The sequence below is a fragment of the Monodon monoceros genome, unplaced genomic scaffold, assembly GCF_005190385.1.
Source record: "Monodon monoceros isolate NGI ecotype Baffin Bay Population unplaced genomic scaffold, NGI_Narwhal_1 Super_Scaffold_15, whole genome shotgun sequence".
In the NCBI taxonomy this organism is placed as follows: Eukaryota; Metazoa; Chordata; class Mammalia; order Artiodactyla; family Monodontidae; genus Monodon; species Monodon monoceros.
The window spans coordinates 27381643-27406924 of record NW_021703771.1 but is presented as its reverse complement, the minus strand read 5'-3'; the positions used below and the strand labels follow the sequence as shown (position 1 = coordinate 27406924).

Sequence of the window (25282 nt, the reverse complement as noted above, 5' to 3'; positions counted from 1 at the left end):
TAAGAGGGCTTCCCTGGTGGCGCAGTGGTTGAGAGTCCGCCTGCCGATGCAGGGGACACGGGTTCATGCCCCAGTCCGGGAAGATCCCACATGCCGTGGAGCGGCTGGGCTCGTGAGCCATGGCCACTGAGCCTGTGCGTCCGGAGCCTGTGCTCCGCAACTGGAGAGGCCATAACAGTGAGAGGCCCGCGTACAGCAAAAAAAAAAAAAAAAAAAAAAAAAAAGCATAAGAAAAATAATACACACAGCTCTTTGCCCAAAAAACTAACAAATTAGATGAAATGGACCAGTTCTTTCAAACATAAAAGTACCCAAACTCACTCTAGAATAAATAGATAACATGAATAGTCCTATGTCTATTAATGAAATTTTGTAGTTAAAAAAATAATGAAATCACCAGCCCAAGAGGATTTTGCAGGTGAATTCTATCAAATAGGTAAAAAAAAAAAACAACAAACCAACTCTACTCAATCTCTTCCAGAAAATGAAAGAGGGAAGACTTCTTGACTAATTTTATGAGGTCATAACCTACTCTAATGACAAAAGACAAAGACATTAAGAAAAGAAAAACCACAGACAAACATCTCATATGAAAAAGGACACAAAATCCTTTAAAAAGATGAGCAAACAGGATTTAGCAATATAGAAGCAGGATAATAAATCATCACTAAATGAGGTTTATTCTAGGAATAAAAAATGAGATTCAACATTTGAAAATCAATCCATATAAGTAACTATATTAAACACTAAAGATTAAACAGTCAATGGATCAAAGAAAAAATCACAAGGGAAATTGGAAAACACTTAAAGAGATGAATAAAACAAAAACATGACATACCAAAACTTATGGGACGTGGCCAAAGTGATGCTAAAGGGTAAACAAATAGCTGTAAATGTTACAAACAAGGAAAATCTCAAATAAACAACTTTACAACTTAAGGAACTAGAAAAAGAACAAACTAATTCTAAAGCTAGCAGAGGAAGGAGATAATAAAAGATTAACTCAGATATAAATGAAACACAAAACAGAAAAACAATAGAGAAAATCAATGAAACCAAAATTTGTTTTTTGGAAGAGATCACAAAATCAACAAACCTTTACCTGGATGAACTAAGAGGAAAAGACAGAAGATACAAATTACTAAAATCAAAGATGAAAGTGAGGATATTACTACTGATTCTACAGAAGCAAAATGATAACTAAAGAGTACTATGAACAATTTTACACCAGCAAATTTGATAGCCTAGATGAAATGGAAAAATTCCTAGAAGCCCAAAACCTACCCAGACTGAATTATGAAGAAATAAACAATTTGAATAGACTTATCACTATTAAGAAAATTCAATCAATAAACAAACATCTCCTGACCATAAAAAAAGCCCTAGACCAGATGGCTTCATGGGTGAATTCTACCAAATATTTAAAGAACTGAAGCAATCCTTTTCAAACTGTTCCAAAAACCAAAGAGGAGAGAATATTTCCCAACTCATTCTATAAGGTCAGCATTACCTTAATACCAAAGCCAGACAAAAACACAAGAAAACTACAAACTACCATCCCCTATGAATACTGATGCAAAACTCCTCAAAAAATATATTAGCAAATTGAATTTAGCAGCATACTAAAACGGTTACACATCATGACTAGGTAGGGTTTATTCCTGGAATGTTAGGATGATACAACAAATGGACATTGATCAATGTAATATACCACATTAACAGAATGAAGGGAAAAATAAATGGTCATCTCAATTGATGCAGAAAAAGCATCTGACAAAATTCAACACTCTTTCCTAAAAGCACTCAAGAACTAGGAATAGAAAAAAAAAATACCACAACATAACAAAAGCTTTAGATGAAATAGCTACAGTGAACAGCATACTCAAAAGACTAAAAGTGAAAGACTAAAAGCTTTTCCTCTAAGATAAAGAACAAGGCAAGGATGTCTACTTTCACCACTTCCATTTAACATAGTACTGGAAGTTCTAGACAGCAATTAGGGGGAAAAAAGAAATAAAAGGCATCCAAATTGGAAAGAAAGAAGTAAAATTTTCTCTGTTTGCAGATGACATCATCTTATATGTAGAAAACTCTGAAGATTCCACATACACAAAATAATTAGAATAAGTGAATTAATCATAATTGCAGAATACAAAATTAACACACAGAAATTAGTTTCATTTCTATACAATAACAACAAACAATCTGAAAAGAAAATTTCAAAAACAATTCAAACACAATAGCATCAAAAAGGAAAATATACTTATGAAATAACTTAAGGAGGCAAAAGACTTGTACAATGAAAACTACAAAACATTGCTAAAAGAAATTAAACAACACGAAACATGCAAGCATGTCCCATGTTCATGGATTGAAAGAATTTTGTTAAAATGTCACGACTATTCAAAGTGATCTACAGATTCAATGTGATCCCTATCAAAGTCTCAATGACATTTTTTGCCTAAATAGAAAAACCCATCCTGAAATCATATAGAATTTCATGTAATCCTGAAGAGCCAAAATAATCTTGAAAAAGGACAAAATTGGAGGATTCATACCTCTTGATTTCAAAACTTATTACAAAGCAACAGTAATCAACATAGTGTGTTGTGGTACTGGTATAAAGACAAACATACAGACTAATGGAATAGAATAAAGACCAGAAATATACCCTTGCATATATGTTCAAATCTTTTTTGACAGAGATGCCAAGACCATTCAATGGGGCAAGGACGGTCTTTTTAACAAACGGTGCTGGGAAAACTGGATGTTCACATGCGAAAGATTTAAGTTGGACCCTTATTTAACATCATACACAAAAATTAACTCAAAATGGACCACAGATCTAAATGTAAGACCTAAAACTATAAGACTCTTAGAAGAAAATAGGGGAAAAGCTTCCTGACATCAGATTTGGTAATGTTTATTTGGATATGACACCAAAAGCACAGGTAACAAAATAAAGAATAAATAAACTGGACTTAATGAAGATTTACAAATTTTGTGCATCAAAAGACACTATCAACAGAGTGAAAATGCAACCCACAGTATGGGAGAAAATATTTGCAAATCATTTATCTGACAAGGGATTAATACATCCAGAGTATAGAGAGAACTCTTAAAACTCAACAATAAAAAAAATAAACCACCAGACTAAAAATGAGCAAAGGACTTAAATAGAAATTTCTCCAAAGAAAATATTCAATGACCAATGAGCACATGAAAAGATGTTCAACATCACTAATCATTAGGGAAATGCAAATCAAAATTAGAATGAGATACTACCTCAAACACATAAGGCTCGCTCCTATTTAAAAAAAAAAAAAATACCAGAAAACAATTGTTGGCAAGGATGTGGAAAGATTGAGATCCTTGTGCACTGTTGTTAAGTATGTAAAAAAGTACAGTTGCTGTGGAACACAGCAGAGCAGTTCCTCAAAAAATTAAAAACAGGATTATCACATAATCTAGTAATTCCAATCTAAGTATATAACTAAAAAAATTGAAGTTGAAGTCTGGTTATTGAAGAGACATTTATATTTGTACACATGTTCATAATAGCGTTATTCACATGCCTAAAATGTGGGAGCAACTCAAGTGTCCATCAACAGATGAATATATAAGCAAAATGTGGTACCTACATACAATGGAATATTATTCAATCTTTAAAAAGAATGAAATTCTGCAATATGCTACAACATGGATGAACCCATATGATGCTAAGTGAAATAAACCAGCCACAGAAAGATAAATACTGTATGATTCTACTTATATGAGGTGCTTAGATACAAAATAATAGCGACAGAAAGTATAATGATTGTTGCCAAAGGTGAGGTGAGGGGAATAGGGAGTTATCATTTAATAGGTAAAGTTTCAGTTATGAACATGAGTTATGAAGATGGATGGGGGTGATGATTTACAGTGTTATGTATGTATTTAATATCACTGAACTGTTCACTTAAATATGGTTAAAATGGTAAATTTTATGTTATGTGTATTTTACTAGAATAAAAAGAATTTGAAAAAAAAATTTTTAAAGATCTTATCAATGGGTACAGAAAAAAAGCATTTGATAAAACTCAGCATGGTAAAACTCTCAGCACTAGTAATAGAAGTGAACTTCTTTGACTTGATAAATGACATTAAAAAAACCCCTGGAACTCATATAATACTTAATGAAGAAAGACTTCTTTTCCCCTAAGATCAAAATCAAGTATATCCTCTTCTCTTACCACTTATATCCACATAACATCGGAAGTCCAAACCAGTGCAATAAGGCAAGAAAAAGAAACAAAGGTATACAGATTAGAAAGCAAGATACAAACATGTCTTTATTTGCATTCAACTGTCTATAAACACAAAGAATCCACAAAAATGCTCCTAGAGTTAATAAGCTGAGTTTATCAAAATCACAAGATACAAGATATAGATATAAATATATAGTATTTCTACACACTTTTGATGGGCAAAAAAATAAAAATTTAAGAAAACAGTGTCATTTATAATAGCACTCCCCCCAAAAATACTTAAAATAAATGTAAAAATATATGTACAGAATCTGTACACTGAAAATTATAAAAATCTAAAGAAAGTTAAAAAAATTTAAAGTCCTGTATAAATGGAAAAATACATCACGTTTATGGAATGGAATATTTAACTTGTTATTGTTCAAAAGTGGTAACTTAATTATTTTAAAAATGTCAACTTTCCTCAAATTGATCTACACATTCAAGGCAATCCCACTCTAAATTCCACCAGGATATTTTAAAGATACGGACTAGTTTATATGGATAGGCAAAGGAATTAAATAGCCAATGCAATTTTGAAAGAGAACAAAGAGGAATCATACTATCTGACTTCAGGAAGCTAAAGCAATCAAGACAGGGTGGTACTGATGAAAGGATAGACATATTAAATCAACAGATCAGAATAGAGTCCTGAAATAAACCCAAACAAATATACATAGTCATTGGATTTTTGACAAAAGTAGAACATGTCAATGGCGATAGTAGTCTTAACAAATGAAGTAAGAAATGCCCATATTACATTCTTAGCAGAAAGAGAGGCATGTCCATTTTCCAGAGATGAAAGCTACATACTACAGTTCTATGGACCTACAGAAGACAACATGCTTTCAAGAAAAAAATTACAAGGCATATGTAAAAACAAGAAAAACCCAGCACACTCCCAAGAGATAAAGCAATCAGTAGAACGAAACTCAGTTATCTATAGCAATATGAAACCATCACCAATCTGCATTTATAAATATGCATTTTAAACTTAATACAATTATTCTAAAAGGAAAATTTATGACATTGTGTTAGATGTTAATTTAAACGTCAAAAATCTAATTCATCTTACTGTAAGTTCTATTTCTTCTACTTTTATGTACAAATTTTAAAGGCAGGAGATACAGAGATAATTGTGGCCTTGTAAAAACTGATAATTTCCACCTTCAGAAAATATTCTAATATTAGTTTCCATCTAGTGCTTTTGAAGTACCATTGAAGGAAACAAAGGCAAGTACAAGATATGTGACTTATTCTTCTTCTTGTCCCTAGAATCTAACACAAGGTTGGGACACGGTAGAAACTCAGTAAGTATTTAGTGCTAAACTGAAGGAAAGGGAAGATAATTTTAAAGACATAGAATGAATTATGTTTTGCTAAGTGTATTAGTTTACTATTACTACCACAATGAATTAACACAAATTTAATGGCTTAACACAATGAAAATTTATTATCTTACAGTTTTATAGGTCAGAATTTGACATGGGTCTCACTAGGCTAGTATCAAGGGGTTGCACTGAACTACATTCCTTTCTAGAGGCTCCAAGGAAGAAGCTGTTTCCTTGCTGTTCTGAGCTTGTGGAAGACACCACATTGTTTGGCTCATGACTTTTCTAACCCCATTTCAAAAGCAGGCAGAGCAAGCTGAGTCCTTTTAAGATCACTTATCTCTGACTCTCTCTTTTCCCTCTTCTACATTTAGGGACTCCAATGATTAGATTAGTCCCACCTCAAGGTGAACTAATGAGCAATCTTAATTATGCATCTGCATCCTTAATTCCTTTTGCCTTGTAAGACAATATATTCAGAGATTCTGGGCATTAGAATGTGTACATCTTTGGGGCCATTATTCTGAATACTACACTATGTTTTTTGAAAATTTTATAAAAAAAAAGGTACTCATCTGTGATACTTTAAAGACTTGAAAAGGATACATATCTATCAGTGGCTTCTATCTGCTATCTGAGACATTATTATAATAGTTGGAATTTAAATATAACATTAATACTTCATTTTAATTTCATTCTTTTCTAGGAAAAAAAAGGTTAAACCGCTAATATTTATACACATAACACTTTAATTGTAAAGCAAATAATTAACCAGCTTGTACTGTGAGATACAAAAGTATCATTACCTCACAGAGCAATTCAATAAAAATAAAAATGAGGCCATTTATATCAAAGGAAAAATATGAATGTTAAAGAAGTCAAAGCACATTCAACTATATAGCAATTTAAATAGCCTTCACTGACTGTCTTCTTCAATTAAAAAAATGCCAGGGTCAGCATGATAGTTCCATGGACCAAAATAGTGTTCACTGTTTTTATAGTTAAATTATTCTTTGCCTAATAATGATAAGTATAATAGGAAGTGACATCAGCAACATGGTGGCATAAGATGGTCCTCCTTTATATCTCCCTTTTTAGATATCCTTACATAAATGAATCACCTCTGTGGGTATTTTGGGACCTAGCACCTCACTCCAAGGGACCCGTGAGGAATCTCCGCCAACAGTGTAGCAAGAAACAGACAAACCTCTCTAAGGGCTGCCAAACCAGCAGGGCCAGCAAATCTGCCTAGACCCCCACTGGCTGCTATCAGGCAAAAATTGAGTGAGTGCTATCCCTGGCAGGCACTCATGCATGAAAGAGAACTTGCAGAAGTACAGCCTTCACAAAAGGACTTGAATTTGGTCACAGAGAAGGAATTATGAGAAACTTTACTGGTGCTGCCCCTCCCCCAAGGAAACACTGAACAAGGCTGATTTATCCAGTGGAGGTAACCTCTCCTTCATGGGGAAAAGAAAGCAGTGGGTAACAGGCTACCCCAGCTGGGCAGGATATGGCTGGAGAAACCCATTTCTCTTCACCAGCACCTGGAGTACTAAGGTGGGAGCTTCACAACTGAGGGAAGGGAGGATGATGGCAAAGAGGAGAAAAGAATTTCGAATCGCATTAAAGGGGTAGCACGCCAGCCATGAGCCTGTTGGAACACCACCCACTGAGATTGCACAACTAGGTCTGTGGGCACTCTCAATACACCTCAGTGCTGTCACCCACACCTCCTCCCACTTCGCTGCTGGCTCCTTGTGCTCAATCCAGAGTGAACCTCCGGAAATGTGTGCTGGTAAACAGGCAGCCCACTAAGAAAACAAGACACCACAGTCAGTGGTTTCTCACAGTAAGTGGGAAACCACAAATCTGAGCTATAGTGGCCAAATTCTGAGAAACAAAAGAGGTTTCCAACAGCCAACCTGGTGAAATGTTAAAAGCCAAGTAGACATAAAAGCTTAAAAGTCTGCCCACAGGGGATAAGAAGTATACTCGAGCAGATATAGCTTCACAGGGGAAAAAACTCAAATATCAACACTATAAAGATAATATGTCATATGCAGAGGGCACGGGCAGAGTTAAGGAGATATCTACTACTTCAAATGTGACAGCATCAAACCATATCCACAAGAACTATAAATAAAACCAAGGAAATACAGCATCACAAAAAGAAAATAGTATTTTCCAGCAACCAAGCTACAAGGTGCAGAACATATGATCTAACTAATAAAGAATTCAAATTAGCTGTTCTGAAGGAACTCAACAAGTTACAAGAAAACTCAGAAAGACAATTCAATGAAATCAGGAATAAAATGATTTCTTTATTTCCTTTTCTTTATTAAAGAGAAGGAAATTATTAAAATTATTATAAAGAACCAAACAAAATTCTGAAACTGAAAATTCAATGAATGACCTGAAGAATTATGCAATACAGAAAATCTGCAGGAGGCCTGACTATATGGAAGAAAAAAAATATGTAACTTGGAGGATAGGAATTTTGAAATGACAGAAGAGGGAATTTAGATTAAAAAAGAGCAAAGAAAGCCTACGTGATCCATGAATATCCATCAAAAAGGCAAATATCAGAATAATCAGGGTTCCAGACAGAGAAGGGGGAGGGCAGGGAGTTAATTTAAAGAAATAATAGCTGAGAACTTCCAAAATCTGAGGAAATACTTGGATATACAAGTCTACAAAGCTAATAGACAATCCTATTATCTTAATGCAAAAAGACATTCTCTGAGACTTTAAAGGCAGGCAAGGAAAAAATAAAAAAAAGAATTAAATCTACAATGGACTGCCATTAAGCTATCAGCAGATTTCTTTGCAGAAACTCTTCAGGCCAGGGGACGGCAGAATGACATATTTGAAGAGCTGAAAGACAAAAATGGTCAGCCAAGAATGCTTTAACTAGCAAAATTATCCTTCATATATGAAGGAGAAGTAAAGTAAAGGCTTTCCCAGACAAACAAAATCTAAGGGAGTTCACCACGACTACATCTGCCTTGCAAGAAATGCTTAAAGGAGTTCTTCAAGCTGAAATGAAAACAGGCTAATCAGCCAAATGAAAACATACAAAATTACACAATACACTGGCCAAATTGAGAAATATACAGTCAGACTTAGAAAACTATAACTCTGTAGTAGTATGGTGTGTTAACTATTCAACTATAGTATAAAGGCTAAATGAAAGAGTAGGAAGAGTAACTATAGCTGCTATAAGTTGTTAATAAATATACAACAAAAAAGAGGTAAATTGTGACATCAATAATACAAAGGGAGGAACAAAATGGTAGACACATTAGGGAGTAAAAATAAGTTGCTTTCAGCCTGAAATGGACTTTTTTATGTGTAAGATGTTTTACACATAACCCCCTTGGTAACAATAAAACAAAAATCTGGAGGAGATCCACAAAAGACAAAAAAGGGGGAAAAAGAGCATACCACCATGGAAAATAACCAATATACAAATGCAGGCAGAAAGAGAGAAATAATGGAAATACAAAACCAAAATGCAATTAATAAAGTGGCATTAATAAGTCCTCACATATTAATAATTACTCTAAATGTAAATGGATTGAATTCACCAATCAAAAGGCACATAAGTGGCTGGATGGATGAAAAACAAGACCCAACTGTATGGTGCCAACAAGAAAACTTTAAGGATGGACATAAACTCAAAGTGAAAGGATGAAAAGATATTCCATGCAAGTGGAAACCAAAAGGAAGCTGGGACAGCTATACTTATAACAATCAAAAGAGCTGGAAAATCCCATGAACAACCAATGGGTGAACGAAGAAATCAAAATGGGAATCAAAGATTATCTTAAAACAAATGAAAATAAAAACACATCATATGTAAACCTATGGGATGCTGCAAAAGCAGATCTGAGAGGAAAGTTTATAGTGATAAATGCAGGTATTAAGAAATGGGGAAAATTGCAAAGAAACAATCTAACTTTACACCTTGAGGAATCAATACATGACAAGAGAACCAAGAACAGCCTACGGGGAAAGGACAGTCTCTTCAACAAGTGATGCTGGGAAAACTAAATAACCATACGTAGAAAAGAAAGTTGGGCCTATCCTACACTACTCACAAAAATCACCTTGAAAAGGATCAAAGAGTAAACATAAGACCTGATATAAAACACCCTGAAGTAAACATAGGATGGAAGATCTTTGATATTGGTCTTGGCACTGATATTTTGCATATAACACTGAAAGCACAAATAACAAAAGAAAAAATCAGCAAGTGGAACTGTATCAATCTTAAAAGCTTCTACACAGCAAAAGCAACAACGGCACAATTAAAAGGCACCAACAGAATGTGAGAAATTATTTGCAAACCATGTAATGAATAAGGGATTAATATCCATCAGTTACAAAAACTTCATATAACTCAGTAACAAAAACCAAACAAACAAGCAAACAATCCAATTTTAAAATGGGCAGAGGAACCAAAGAGGCATTTTTCCAAGGAAGACATGCTAACGGCCAACAGGTACATGAAAAAATTACGAATCACCTGGAAAATACAAATCAAAACCACACTGAGGAGACTCTGGGAGGGCTCACGCCAAGGAGTACTTCCCAGAACTTCTGCTGCCAGTGTCCTTGTCCCCATGGTGAGCCACAGCCACCCCCTGCCTCTGCAGGAGACCCTCCAACACTAGAGGTCTTGTGGCTGACAGGGTCTTGGTGCTCCAGCTGGGTGTCAGGCCTGTGCCTCTGAGGTGGGAGAGCCGAATTCAGGACATCGGTCCACCAGAGACCTCCCAGCTCCATGTAAAATCAAAAGGCGAAAGCTCTCCCAGAGATCTCCATCTCAATGATAAGACCCAGCTCCACTCAACGGCCAGCAAGCTACAGTGCTGGACACCCTATGCCAAACAACTAGCAAGACAGAACACAACCACACCCATTAGCAGAGAGGCTGACTAAAGTCATAATAAGGTCACAGACACCACAAAACACACCACTGGACGTGGTCCTGCCACCAGAAAGACAAAATCCAGCCTTATCCACCAGAACACAGGCACTAGTCCCCTGCACCAGGAAGCCTACACAACCCACTGAATCAGCCTTAGCCACTGGGGACAGATACCAAAAACAACGGGAACTACGTACCTGCAGCCTGTGAAAAGGAGACCCCAAACACTGTAAGTGAAGCAAAATGAGAAGACAGAGATACACGCAGCAGATGAAGGAGCAAGGTAAAAACCCACCAGACCTAACAAATGAAGAGGATATAGGCAGTCTACCTGAAAAAGAATTCAGAATAATGATAGTAAAGATGATCCAAAACCTTGGAAATAGAATGGAGAAAATACAAGAATCGTTTAACAAGGACCTAAAAGAACTAAAGAGCAAACAAACAATGATGAACAACACAATAAATGAAATTAAAAATTCTCTAGAAGGAATCAATAGCAGAATAACTAAGGCAGAAGAACAGATAAGTGACCTGGAAGATAAAATAGTGGAAATAACTACTGCAGAGCAGAATAAAGAAAAAAGAATGAAAAGAATTTAAGGCAGTCTTAGAGATCTCTGGGACAACATTAAATGCACCAACATTCGAATTATAGGGGTCCCAGAAGAAGAAAAGAAAAAGGGACTGAAAAAATATTTGAAGAGATTATAGTTGAAAACTTCCCTAATATGGAAAAGGAAATAGTCGATCAAGACCAGGAAGCACAGAGAGTCCCATACAGGATAAATCCAAAGAGAAATACACCAAGACACATATTAATCAAACTATCAAAAATTAAATACAAAGAAAAAAATATTAAAAGCAGCAAGGGAAAAACAACAAATAACATACAAGGGAATCCCCATAAGGTTAACAGCTGATCTTTCAGCAGAAACTCTGCAAGCCACAAGGGAGTGGCAGGACATATTTAAAGGGATGAAAGGGAAAAACCTACAACCAAGATTACCCAGAAAGGATCTCATTCAGATTCGACAGAGAAATTAAAACCTTTACAGACAAGCAAAAGCTAAGAGAATTCAGCACCACCAAACCGGCTTTACAACAGATGCTAAAGGAACTTCTCTAGGCAGGAAACACAAGAGAAGGAAAAGACCTACAATAACAAACCCAAAACAATTAAGAAAATGGTAATAGGAACATACATATTGATAATTATCTTAAATGTAAATGGATTAATTGCTCCAACCAAAAGACATAGACTGGCTGAATGGATACAAAAACAAGACTGGCATATATGCTGTCTACAAGAGACCTACTTCAGACCTAGGGACACATATAGACTGAAAGTGAGGGGATGGAAAAAGATATTCCATGCAAATGGAAATCAAAAGAAAGCTGGAGTAGCAATTCTCCTATCAGACAAAATAAACTTTAAAGTAAAGACTATTACAAGAGACAAAGAAGGACACTACATAATAATCAAGGGATCGATCCAAGAAGAAGATATAACAATTGTAAATATTTATGAACCCAACATAGAAGCACCTCAATACATAAGGCAAATGCTAACAGCCATAAAAGGGGAAATCAACAGTAACACAATAATAGTAGGGGACTTTTAACACCCCACTTTCACCAATGGTCAGATCATCCAAAATGAAAATAAATAAGGAAACACAAGCTGTAAATGATACATTAAACAAATGGACTTAATTGATAATTATACGACATTCCATCCAAAAACAACAGAATACACTTCCCCCTCAAGTGCTCATGGAACATTCTCCAGGATAGATCATATCTTGGGTCACAAATCAAGCCTTGTTAAACGTAAGAAAATTGAAATTGTATCAAGTATCTTTTCTGACCACAATGCTATGAGACTAGATATCAATTATAGGAAAAAACACAAACACATGGAGGCTAAACAATACACTACTTAATAACCAAGAGATCACTGAAGAAATCAAAGAGAACATCAAAAAATATCTAGAAACAAATGACAATGAAACCACGATGACCCAAAACCTATGGGATGCAGTAAAAGCAGTTCTAAGAGGCAAGTTTATAGCAATACAATCCTACTTCAAGAAACAAGAAACATCGCAAATAAACCTTACACCTAAAGCAACTAGAGAAAGAAGAACAAAAAAACCCCAAAGTTAGCAGAAGGAAAGAAATCATAAAGATCAGATTGAAACCACAGTGAGATATCCTTTCACAGCTGTATCAATAGCTATCACCAAGAAAACAAGAGTGACAAGTGTTGGTGAAGATGTGGGGAAAAAAGGGAACTCTTGTGCACAGCTGTTGGGACTATAAACAGTTTAGTCACTATGGAGAAGAGTACAGGAATTCCTCAAAAAATTACAAACAGAACTACCACATGATGTAGCAATCTGACTTCTGGGAATATATCCAAAGGAAATGAAAACAGGTTATTAAAGTGATACGTGCACTACCAAGTTTAATGCAGCATTATTCACAATAACCAATGTACAAAAACAACCTAAGTGTCCACCAATGAGTAAATGTGGTGTGTGTATATATATTCCATTATATATATATGAAATATATATGTATATATATAATATATATGTATATATATAAATATATATGGAAATGGAATACTACTCAGCCACAACAAAAAGGAAATCCTACCACTTGCAACAACATGATGGATAGTGAGGATTTATGCTAAGTGAGATAAGTCAGACACAGAAAGACAAATATTACAAATTATCTCTTATATGTGGAATATAAAAAAAATATTGAACACAAGGAAACAGAATGGAAGGGTGGTTACTAGGGGATCAGAAGTGGGGAAATGGGAGATATACTGTTTAAGGTACACACTTGCAACTAGTATATAAATTAAGACGTGGAGATATAATACACAGTACAATGATTATAGACAACAAAACTGAATCATAAACATGAAACTTGCTAAGAGCCTATGTGTTAATTATTCCCATCACTAAAGAAATGATAATTAGGGGATGTGATAGAGGTTTTAGCTAATGCTATCTATAATGGCAATCATGCTGAAATATAAATATATAAAATCAATATCCTACACATCTTAAACCTATATAACATTATATGTCAGTTATTTCTCAATAAACTGAGTATAATTCAATATTTAACTGATAAGGAAATAATTTATTTACAGATAGACTGTAATGTCACTTTCATTACTCACAAGTGTTAGGTGTTCCCCAGTGGAAAATCAACCAAAGAAATAAAATATTTGCATCAATAGTGTGACTGTCAACACTTAAAATTAAAATTGTACTGTTGACAATGTTTTAAAACATTTCATGTTCAAAAACTTAGTAAATAATATATGGGGGAAGATCTTTATAAATGTTAGGCATAAGTCTAAATATGAACTGAAACTCTTCCTAATCACAATTAAAATTATAAAATATGCAGTATGTCATTTATATATTTATATATAATAGTTATATGTGTTATGAGTATGTGTACATGTAAGTTATACATCTGAGATTTTAAAAAACCCTCATTGTATACTTTTATAGCCATAAACAAATCAATCTTGAAATAACAAAAATGACTTGAATGTGATACAAATACTTTGTAGAAAACAGGAAAAAAGTCTTTTGAAAGATTCTCCCTCCAAAAGTAAATTGTAAATAGAGGCAGATACATACACACAGAGCAGTCAATGCTCTCTCAATTTACCAATCCTATTTTATGTCACATTTTGTCATACAACATAGAAACTAGAGCTATAAATATATACTAGAATGTTAGATTTTCAAAAAATAGTTGAAAAGTAACCAATTACTCCACAAAAGAAAAACAAGTCACCTTGCACATAGTTGATGTAGATTCACAGGACTTTATATTGTTTTGTTCATGAAAAAGTCTTGCATGTCTCTATACCCATATCAGCTCAACGGTGAGTTGGCACCTTCCGAAGAGTCAGAAAAATGTTAGAATACCCAATTTCTTCTTGTGGCCCTAATGCTAGAGACACTAACAAGACACAGGGAACCAAAACAGGGAGAGTTTTATAAAGGGTATATTAATAAATTGAAGAATTTTCAGACACCCAATTACACATTTTTTTCATATTATTTACTTGTGGGACAACATGTAAATATGTGTAATTGGAGTGCCAGAAGTTAGAGGGAAGAGAAAGTTGAGAGGAAGGGGGGGACAACAATAAGAATAATTTGTGACTTCCCAACAATTAAGTTAAAGAGGCATGTTGTAAACGTCAGAGCAATCATAAAATAAATAAAATGAAGGAATATATCTAATAAGCCAGAAGAGAATATAAGATGGAATAAACATTTTCAATACAAGTAAAGGCAGAAAAAAGGAGGAAAAGGAATAGAACAGAGGGAAACAGAAAAATAGCAAAATGAAACATTTAAAATCAACCATATCAGTATTACATTAAATATAAATGAAATAAACAGGAGTTAAAATATAAGAGTTTGTCAGACTAGTTTAAAAAACAAACAAAAAAAGACCAAATTCTATGCTACATGCCTAAAGTATGAAATATCACAAATGTGCATCAAGACGAATGCAGAAGCAACTTGCTATAATCATACAATGGAATACTATTAAGCAATAATAATGACTAAACTACTGATAGAGTCAACAACATGGGTAAATTTCAAAACAGCAAACTGAGCAAAAGACTCCTCCCCACGCCACACACACACATAAGTGTTTGATGATTCTATTTTTATATAATAATAGAAAATTTACAACTACTACTCTACAGTGATAAAAATAGTTTCCTGGAATGTAGGGAGGGCTGAATAAGGGAAGCTATAGAATATTTTACTTCACGATTGGGGTGATATTTAAACAGATGTACCTCAAAGTGAGAGAATTCATTGCAGCTTATGTCAATCATAATTTAATAAAATTCAGAAGGAGTATTAAATTAGAAATAAAATTAGTATTAAATCAGAATAAAAATATTATATCCAGAAATGTTAGCGCTAACATGTTAAAAGATACTTAACAACACTTTAATTTATGGTATGTAAGCTTAAAATTATAATTAACAATGTGAAGACTAATTAGTAATTAATGTTCTATAAAAAATTATTTATACACACAAACTCACATACATATACATACACACTCACATACATACACACACATATCTAAACACACACATAAAATAATTACCAATTGAAGCTGAGTACATTTGTTTCATGTGCGTTTCAATGACATAAGGATCCCGAGAGCTGTAACTTCCCAACTCAGGGTAAAAGCTGGAGCCAATGTCATCTGGGGGGTTGTGTTTCCCTTGTGGATATTTCTTGGCTATTCTAAGGTCCCAATGCGAGAGGATTGGATGGTTCCAATGTATATATTTACCATCAAACTGTGGATTTCCATACCAGCTGTAATAAAATACATGTAAAAAATAATTCCGAGGTGGCAGTTCTTCTGGGTAAGGTTCAGAGGCTTTGGAAGGTTTCATAGTGATTTCAACACTTTTTAAATTCTTGACGTTTGTTTCACTGTCGATTCTGTCACTCTTTTGGGAATCAAAAGTTTTTACCAAATGAGGAGTTTGTTGCCGAATTTCTGGAAGAAGGTCAAGTCCAAAAGGATCTCCAAAAGCAGCTTTATGTGGTCTCAGCATTTTTAAACCCATCATCAGAGAGAAAATAAATAGAATAAAAAGTGACAAAGTGATGCAAGTCCTTCTTCGAAACTTTGCCATGATGTCATACTTTAAATTCCAAAATGGTAAATGTTTAGCTGTAATTTATTGAAAACCGGTAATTAATAAGTGGTATTAACAATATTTTCCAATATATTCAAAAGGAAAACTAAAATCCATAAAGTGTTACACTGCAAAATTTTAAAGTGCATTATGACATTAACTATATAATCAAATCTTTATACAAAAGAATCTACATATGGCTAGACTGAACAGCAGTATGTATTTGGAAATATCACAATTGCATTTTTGTCAGACAAAGATTTTAAGAATTTAAGAAAATGAATATATTCTTCATCATTTGGACAGATTTTACATATACTGACTATAGAAAGGAAACACTCCATATAGAGAGACTAAAATTTTCTAAATATAAATATAAAATGAAAAGTTCATATTTAAAAAGGAAATATTTATGAGTATATTAAAGACCTAGTCATTAAATGGAATTTCAAAAACTTATTCTTTGACTACCTCACTTCTAATGACCTGTTCTTCCACCATATTTCACCAACTCAGGTGTCATACTCATAATCTTGATCTCGTCATTTTCGATCAAAACCATTATTTCATTTTTTTCCATTTTCTACACATACCCTTCCATGCTTTGAGCCTCTCTACTTTAGTACTCCCACGCAGTCAATTCCTTTACCTTTTTGAGATGTCTAATCCACTGATTCTACCACTTTTTCACTATCACTTTTTTTTTTTTTTTTTTGCGGTATGTGGGCCTCTCACTGCTGTGGCCTCTCCCGTTGCGGAGCACAGGCTCCGGACGAGCAGGCTCAGCAGCCACGGCTCACAGGCCCAGCCGCTCCGCGGCATGTGGGATCCTCCTGGACTGGGGCAAGAACCCGTGTCCCCTGCATCGGCAGGCGGATTCCCAACCACTGCGACACCAGGGAAGCCCAGTACCACTTTTTTTCTTCATGTTTTGTCTCTAGTAAAGCAGTTTATAGGCCATAGTTCAGCACTGAAATTCCTCATTTGCAAAACAGTAGGCCCTCCATATCCACAGGTTGTTTGAATCCACGGATGAGGAACCCACAGATACAGAGAGCAAACTGTACTATGCCACTTTACATAAGGAATTTGAGCATCCACAGATTTTGGTATCCACGTGGGTCCTGGAACCAATCCCAGCCCCCTCACGGATACTAAAGGACAACTGTACCCTTAACTTCCTTTACTTCTCTCCTTCCTTAATACTTATCTGGTAGAACCTCAAATAAATGATGCCTGGCTTGACCTTGATCCAGAATTACATAATGATATTGGAGAAAAACACACACCATGTTGACTTTTCACTCTGAATTTATGACCATAAATTTCGGACATTCAAGATGGCTTAACAAACCTATTACTATACCCCAGTACTTTCACTTTTCTAACCTCAAAAGAATTATTTCATTCTTTCTCATTTTTCATCAAACATGCTACTAAATCACCAATTTCCTTTATTCTCTTCAGATAGACATGTCTTATACTTTGTAGAGAAAACAGAATCAATCACATAAGAAATCCTTTATCTTCCTATTAAGAAATTAACCTAGTAACATCTACTGTTTTATGTCAGCAAATATTTCCAATTTTAACTTTAGTATTGTTTCACTGCTTTGCTTTCCTTCTTCAAGAAGTGCTATTACTTTTATTGAATCTTTGCTGAATTTTTACAACTGCACCTTCTCTTTTTCACCTCTTTCTTCATTTAATTTTGATTTTTAAGTGTCTTGTTACCCTCTATTTCTCATACGGCATTATCTGTTATGTTTGTCTTCTAGTCTTCAGATAGGAATATGAATTTTGTCGATTTTAATTATCTTAATATTCTCTCATTTCTGAGTTTTCATAACTGTAATTTACTTGTTCATTCATATCTCACATAATTACTTTGTTTACTTGTATTTAAATATTAGGTTACAGTTGTTATATATTTATGAACATGGTTCTTTGGCATGCTTCAAGTATTTACAAGTTTAACTTTTTTGCCCATAATGACTTTGCATGGAATTTGACTCAAATTATTTTTTTTGTTGCTAAATATTACATGAAATAATTTTTCCTTAATGTTTGAAATGAATGTTCAATCATGATAATTTTTCTAGCTTCACGACTCTAGCAATCATTCTTCTGTTGTTTTTGTGAAGTTTTAATATGGCCTTGAATTTTTTTCCGAGATCAGTTGGGGTTTACTCCATTCCCACGTTTACCTGGAATTTTTTATTTCCCTCACTTTTATTTTGTTCCTACCCTGCTCAATTTGAAAGTTATTTCCAGAAGTTACTCTTCAATATGAGGCTTTGTCCTGAAAATAAGCTTCGGCTACTTAGATTTATTTTAAAATTTTATAAATAAATATATATCTTTTTGTTATTGATTTCTAGTGTGAGTTAACTGAAAACATTTCCAGTGTGATTTCAATCCTTTGAAATATGTTGAGACTTGCTTTAAGGCTCAACCTATGAACAATTTTGTTAAGTATCCCATATGCACCAGAAAGGAATATGTATTAGGCAGCTAGTGGTTACTGAGTTCTACATATGTCTACCAAACCAAATACACTAAGCATGTGGGTTATGTTTTTCATATTCTCACTCATCTTTCTTCTACTTGTGTTAAAAATCCCCCACCATCATTATGCCATGTCTGTAACTGCTTACATTATATAATTGTCACTGATGTTATTATGTGGAGACAAATTTAGGAGTTACATTTTCCTGAAGTATTAAATCTTGTTTTATAATGAAATGTTCCTTCCCCTCTCTACTGATGGGTTTTGACTTAAATTCCACTCTAATATAAATATAGCTGTAACATATTTTATTGGGTTCATGTTGGCACAAAATACATTTTTATCACCTCATTGTCACCTTAAATGACTAGTTTTTTAAAAATATGACATTGCTTTATTGTTATTGTTGGTTTTAATCTAATCTGATAGTCTCTGTCCAATAATTATAGTATTCAGCACATTTACAATTCTACAAATATGGATACTATAGCTTTAAATCTACTTCCTACTTTTATCCTTAAGTCTACCCTTACCCTTCTACTTGCTTTCCTTTTGGATTCCTTCTTACTGGCCCTAATTTCTCTCTTACCATTTTTTTTTTTTTTTTTGGTGGTACGCGGGCCTCTCACCGCCGTGGCCTCTCCCGTTGCGGAGCACCGGCTCCGGACACGCAGGCCCAGCAGCCACGGCCCACGGGCCCAGCCGCTCCGTGGCACGCGGGATCCTCCCGGACCGGGGCACAAACCCACGTCCCCTGCATCGGCAGGCGGACTCTCAACCACTGCGCCACCAGGGAAGCCCTCTTATCTTCTTTTTAATTGTTTCATTCTTCCCTATTTCCTTGTTAATCATACAATCTCTTTGCTATTAATTTAGTTATCTTAGTGATTACAAGCATGTACTCTCACTTGTCAAAATCCAGTATGAATTAGAACTTTACCGTTTCTTAAATAATGAAAGCACTCTTAGAAGATTTTGTTTCCTTTATCCCTGCCCCAACTTTTGGCTCCTATTTTGGTATATTTTATTTTTTTACATATACCTTATACCCCTCCAGATACTATATTGTTCTGTACAGTCAATGTTCATTATATTCACCCTTTCCTTTGTTCTTCACTTGCTCCATATTTCCATTTAAAATAATCTCCCTTAGGATGAAGAAATAATTCCCTTTAATAGGGTCTTTGGTGTTGGTCTGCTGATACTCTTTTCATATTACTTTGTTTGAAAGTATCTTTGTTTTGCCTTCACTTGGACTTTTTATGTATATACTTCTATATTCATAATTATTTTCTTTCAGCACCACCCTTATCTTCTGTCTTTGATTGTTTATGATGAAAATCCAACTATTATTTTTTCTCTTTATTCCTTTAAGGATAATGTATTTTCTTTTTCTCTGGTTGCTTTTAATATTTTTTCTCTTCATCTTTGGTTTTCAGCTGTTTTCCTATGGAATATATAGTAGTACGGTTCTCTTAACTTTTATCTTGCTTGAGGTTCAAAGTGCCTCTTCAATCTCTGGGTTGGTATCTTTCCTTAGTTTTGTAAAACTCTTGAACATTACCTCTTCAAATATTGCTTTTGCTCAATTATTGCTCTCTTGCTCTCTCATCTCTCATTATGGAATACATTACACACATCAGAATTTTATGTCCCATGTGTTTCTTCAATATTTTTAAAAATTTTCCTGCTTTTGTCTCTCCATGGTTGTCTGAATATTTACTTCTGAACTATTTTCAGTTTCCTGATTCTCTCCAGCAGTGATTAATTAATTTCAGTTATAATTTTAGTCATAGAATTTCCATTTGACTCTTCTTAGAGATATCAGTTCTCTGCTAAAATTTTCCATCTTCTCTTTTAACTCCTTGAATTTTTTAATCCCATTTATTTAAAGTCCACCTCTAATAACCTGAATCTGAAATATTAGGATTCTGTTTCTATTGCCTGTTTGGTTTTTTCCTCTTAATATCTGTACAGTAACTCTTATTTTATAGGCTAGGTTATTTTTTTACTGAATTCCAGACATCATATATGAAAATTTTCAGAGACAATGTGACGCTCTATATATTATTTTCCTTCCGAGAAAGCTTATTTTTGCTTCTTGAAGACTTCTAGAGTAGAGGAAGATTATCTTAATATAATCAGAGATTGAAATCTTCAAAACTAGGTATAAGTCCTTCCAAAGATTTGGTGTATTTCTGAGTCATCTTTACTCCTTTATACTCATGGGTTCTGATATCAAAGTCACAGGTATTTATCAAGATTCCCTCCTCTAGGATGGGCTTTGGAAGGGCCCTGAATTCCAATTTTGGTCCCCAAAGAGCCATGAAGCTACCAAAAGCTCTATTCATTTTCTCAGCTGCCACTTTCTACTTAATTCTCAGCTTCTCTGCAGCTATTTTTGAATCAGAGGTTTTAAATAACCCCCCTATTTCCTACCCTAATCTCCCAAAGAAAAATTAAGTTTTAGGGCTAGAATCATTCAAATACTTATATAATCCCACCTGAATTCCCTTATATCCTTAGTATAGTGAAAGGCTTTCTATACCTATGACTCAAAATTCAGATGCAATAAATAAAAAACAGATTAATTTAACTACATTAATTTTTAAATATATATATATCAAAAGCACTATAAAATAAAGTGAAAGGACAACTGACAAACTGAATGAAAATATTTGCAAGATCTTCTGTGTCACTCAAAACTAGAAAAATGTAAATTAAAACCTCACAAAGGTATCATTTCTTATCCATGAGATTGGCAAAAAATAAAAAGTATGAAACTACATCCTGTTGGCAAGACAGTGAGAAGCACTCCTATGCATTGCTAATGAATGCAAATTTGTACAACATTTTTTGGGAATTGGCAATATCTAAAAAAATTACACATCCATTTTCCTTTTGACTCAGCAATCCTACTTCCTGGAATTTACCTTGAAAATACACAACCAATAGTAAGTACATAAGTTCATATACAGCATTGTTTGTAATTGTAAAATGTTGAGTATTCAGAAAAAAATGAGGAAGAGCTCTTTGAGATGACGGAAAGTGATTTTCTGGATATACTGGCTAAATGAAAAAAGCAAAATGCAAGTAAGAAAAAATCCATTTTCTCAAGTGAGCAAAATAAACATAGAAAAACAAGAATCGAATAAGGTTGATTATCTAGAGTTAGAAACTGGGTGGAAAATAAGGGGAGATGAAAATGGGGTAGAAGGGTGGGGAATGGACGTAACTCTTCTCAGAGTATAACATTTTATGCAGTTTTGTCTTTTTGAGCCACATTATATTTCACATATTCAAAACAAACAAAAAATATTTAATGTTAAACTCCAGTTAGTAAATGGGTTATTTTTTGCTATGAAACAGATTAGCAATTCTTAAAATACTTAACGTATATTGTAAAAATAAGCAATATATGCTGCGAAATGGGGCCCAGGTTTTTCACTGACAAAAAAAAAAGTGAGTTACAAATGTAGGAAGTGGGAGGCTAAAACAAAACTTGTGTTGTCAGATTGCAACTGGCAGTATCAGTATGGATGTATGGCTTTTAAAAGATCAATAAATAGGAGTGTGTGTGTGGGTATGTGGGTGTGTACACATATAAATACATGCAATTTATTTCCTAGCTCTGTCCACTGAGAGAGTATAGAACCAAAGAAATCCTGGCAGCAATAAACACATCTGATGACGAGACTCTGAATTGTATGTAGCCCTGTTTACTTGATAGAACCAGGTTGATTCCAAGAACATGGCCGAGAAAGTACAAGATGAGCTTGGGACATCTTGCCAGAAAATCAGGAAGTAGTCAAAAACTGTAGAGACATGTCCATAGGACACAGAGGTCAGGTTGAAGGGGCAACTACTGACTAAATCTGGGACAGTTTCAGCATCAAAATAATGACGAAGAATAATAAATTATAGACATTAAAATAAGAATTCATGAATCTATACTGACATTTTTAAAATGTAAAAATAAATAAATGGAATAAAGAAGACATTTTAGAATACCAACTAATAAATTTAGATGGAATAATGGAATTGGACTATCACTATTTGGCTACTACCATAACTGTATCAAGGAAGAATCATTAATGGATATTAAATGAGGGGTTAAAAGAAGCAGGGTTTATGAGAAACAGGATATCTACATATTGGCAAAGCATCTCCCCCGCCAAAAGATATCCAATTAACTACGAAGAGAGACATAGTAACTTAACAGTGCAGAACGTAGCAGACACCACCTTAAACAAGTGATCAAAATTAACTTCAGCAGTTAATTTTGAATAAGTAGATATCTTGAGTCTACAGAGTGGATGCTCTAAGAAGAACACAGAATCACTGCTGTGGTATTTCTGTCAGTATTAATCCAGATCTAATCACAAAGATACATCAGACAACATAGTAAGATACTCACATACACAGATATGTACCTACATATATATATATATATACATATATGCATATATATGCATATGTACACATATTACATATAATATGTATGTAAAATTATAGACAATGTAATATATGAGTGTGTATGTGTGTGTGTGTAATGATAAAGCAAATGTGGCAAAATATTACCATTTGGTGAAGCTGCAGGAAAAATATACAGGGATTGTTGAGTTGTTTGTATTACTTTTGAATCTTTAAGTCTAAAATTATTTGAAAATGGAAAAGAAAAAAAAAAAACTATCACCAGCAAACTGGAGGACATGAACTCTTAACATAATACCTGCTTATTTCGGGGAAGGACCAACTCATACAGTCCTTAAGCTTTGCACTGCAGGACTCCAGGGAGTGATATTCCTATGTATGGAATGTGACAGCGTTGCGCATAGGAATAAAGGATGAGATAACCATTTTGACCTGCTTCTATGATTTGCTGTCCTAAAATTTCCAAGTTGTCAAGATAAAAATAAATCCTTCCCTTTACTTAAAGAAGGTAAGAATTTTGACAAGCCATTAAGTAGAAAAAAAATTATGGATATAATATAATCTCAACTACAGAGAGGAAGGAAGTGTACTTAAACACGTATAATGATTACCTCTGGGTAATCATTTACTCAGTGATATTTTCTTACGCTGTCTTCTAAAATTAGAACATAGTATTTCATAAGGAAGAAAAGTTTGTTTGGAGTAGGTATTTTATGAGGAAATAATCAATGGTAATGAATATTGACAAATCATAGAGAATGGGAGGAATGACTGCTAGATTCAGAAATTAGTAAGATTGATTTTTGAAATGTTGATCAGCTGAATGGGTGAAATGCATGGAAGAGTCAGGATACATAATGGAAAGAATATTGATTTTGAAATCTGAAGATCTAAGTTCAAATCAGCTTTGTTGACCTAATTGTGTGACCCTGAGTTTTTTTAATCATCTTAAAAGAAAAAAATTAACTGTTCTGTTTTCTGACAAAGTTGTTCTGTAAATCATGCAAGATAACGTATGTGAAATAAAATGTAAAAGGGTAATGTTTTAATCAAATGTAAATACTGATTGGATTTTAAAAAAAGAAAAGTGAAGAAATATACGAAACATAGTTCTGAGACATTTTTCTATTTGTTAGATTCATTTCTCAGAGCTATGGATGAACACAAAACACAAAATATCTATTTATAAAAGCCACATTTACCCCCCTTTTGCCTCTAAATCTAATTTCTCTTTTTATTTAATTCATTCATTTAAAATGTTTACCACATCATTATAGGTGATCCACTGGCTCTACCCCAACCTCCTGATCTCAGTGAACAATAAGGCATCTCAACCTAAATAAAGGCAGCAAACCACTGTGATTAAAAGCATGGGCTCTGCAGTTCAAATGCCCGGGTTCAAATTCTAGCTGTGCCTTTTTTTAGCCATTTCACCTATACAAGTGGCTTGATCTTTTCCCCGCTTCTTTTCTCATCTTCACGAGTTATTACCTCACTCAGAGGATTTTTGTGAAGATGAAATAAGTTAATATTATAAAACCCTTAGAATCATTCCTGGCTTAGTGTAACACTGAATAAATATGAACAATTATTTATTCTCATGATGATTATTATTAAAGATGGGTGTCTGGCAAGCAATCAATAACCAACACATAGTTTACTCTCTCTAAATACCTATTCTCCATATAGCTAACTTCTGAAATACTACTCTAATCCTTCAAGACAAGGCTGAACTGTTGCCTCTTCTTGATACCTCTCCCAATGATTCCAGGGTGAAAAGTACTCACTATCCCATACAGTCTATTACACCATTACCTACTTTTTAAATTGGCTTTTTTAATGTATTGCTTCATGCTATTTAATGTATTATACCCCCTACTAGATTGTTCCATAAGGTCCAGAAATAGAGTCCTTACCTTTACACTCTAGTAGAACCCAATATGTCTTACATTTAGTCAGTGGCCATTAAGTGTTCAGCTTAAAGAATTTAATTTCTGGCCCTTTTGTTTTTGACATTGGTATTTATTTGGGCAGTATGTGTATAAACAGATTCTA

The 25282-nt window shown here is 34.1% G+C and overlaps 1 protein-coding gene across 3 annotated transcripts in view; it reads right to left on the bottom strand.

The window, feature by feature from the left end:
- MANEA (mannosidase endo-alpha) overlaps window positions 1-25282 on the bottom strand; it is a 99652-nt gene that overhangs the window by 71927 nt on the left and 2443 nt on the right. For all 3 annotated transcript variants that reach the window (XM_029223938.1, XM_029223940.1, XM_029223939.1), the window contains exon 2: window positions 15738-16319. In XM_029223938.1, the coding sequence (XP_029079771.1) occupies window positions 15738-16281 (544 nt within the window). In that variant the 5' untranslated portion in view covers window positions 16282-16319. The remainder of the gene's footprint in view (window positions 1-15737; window positions 16320-25282) is intronic.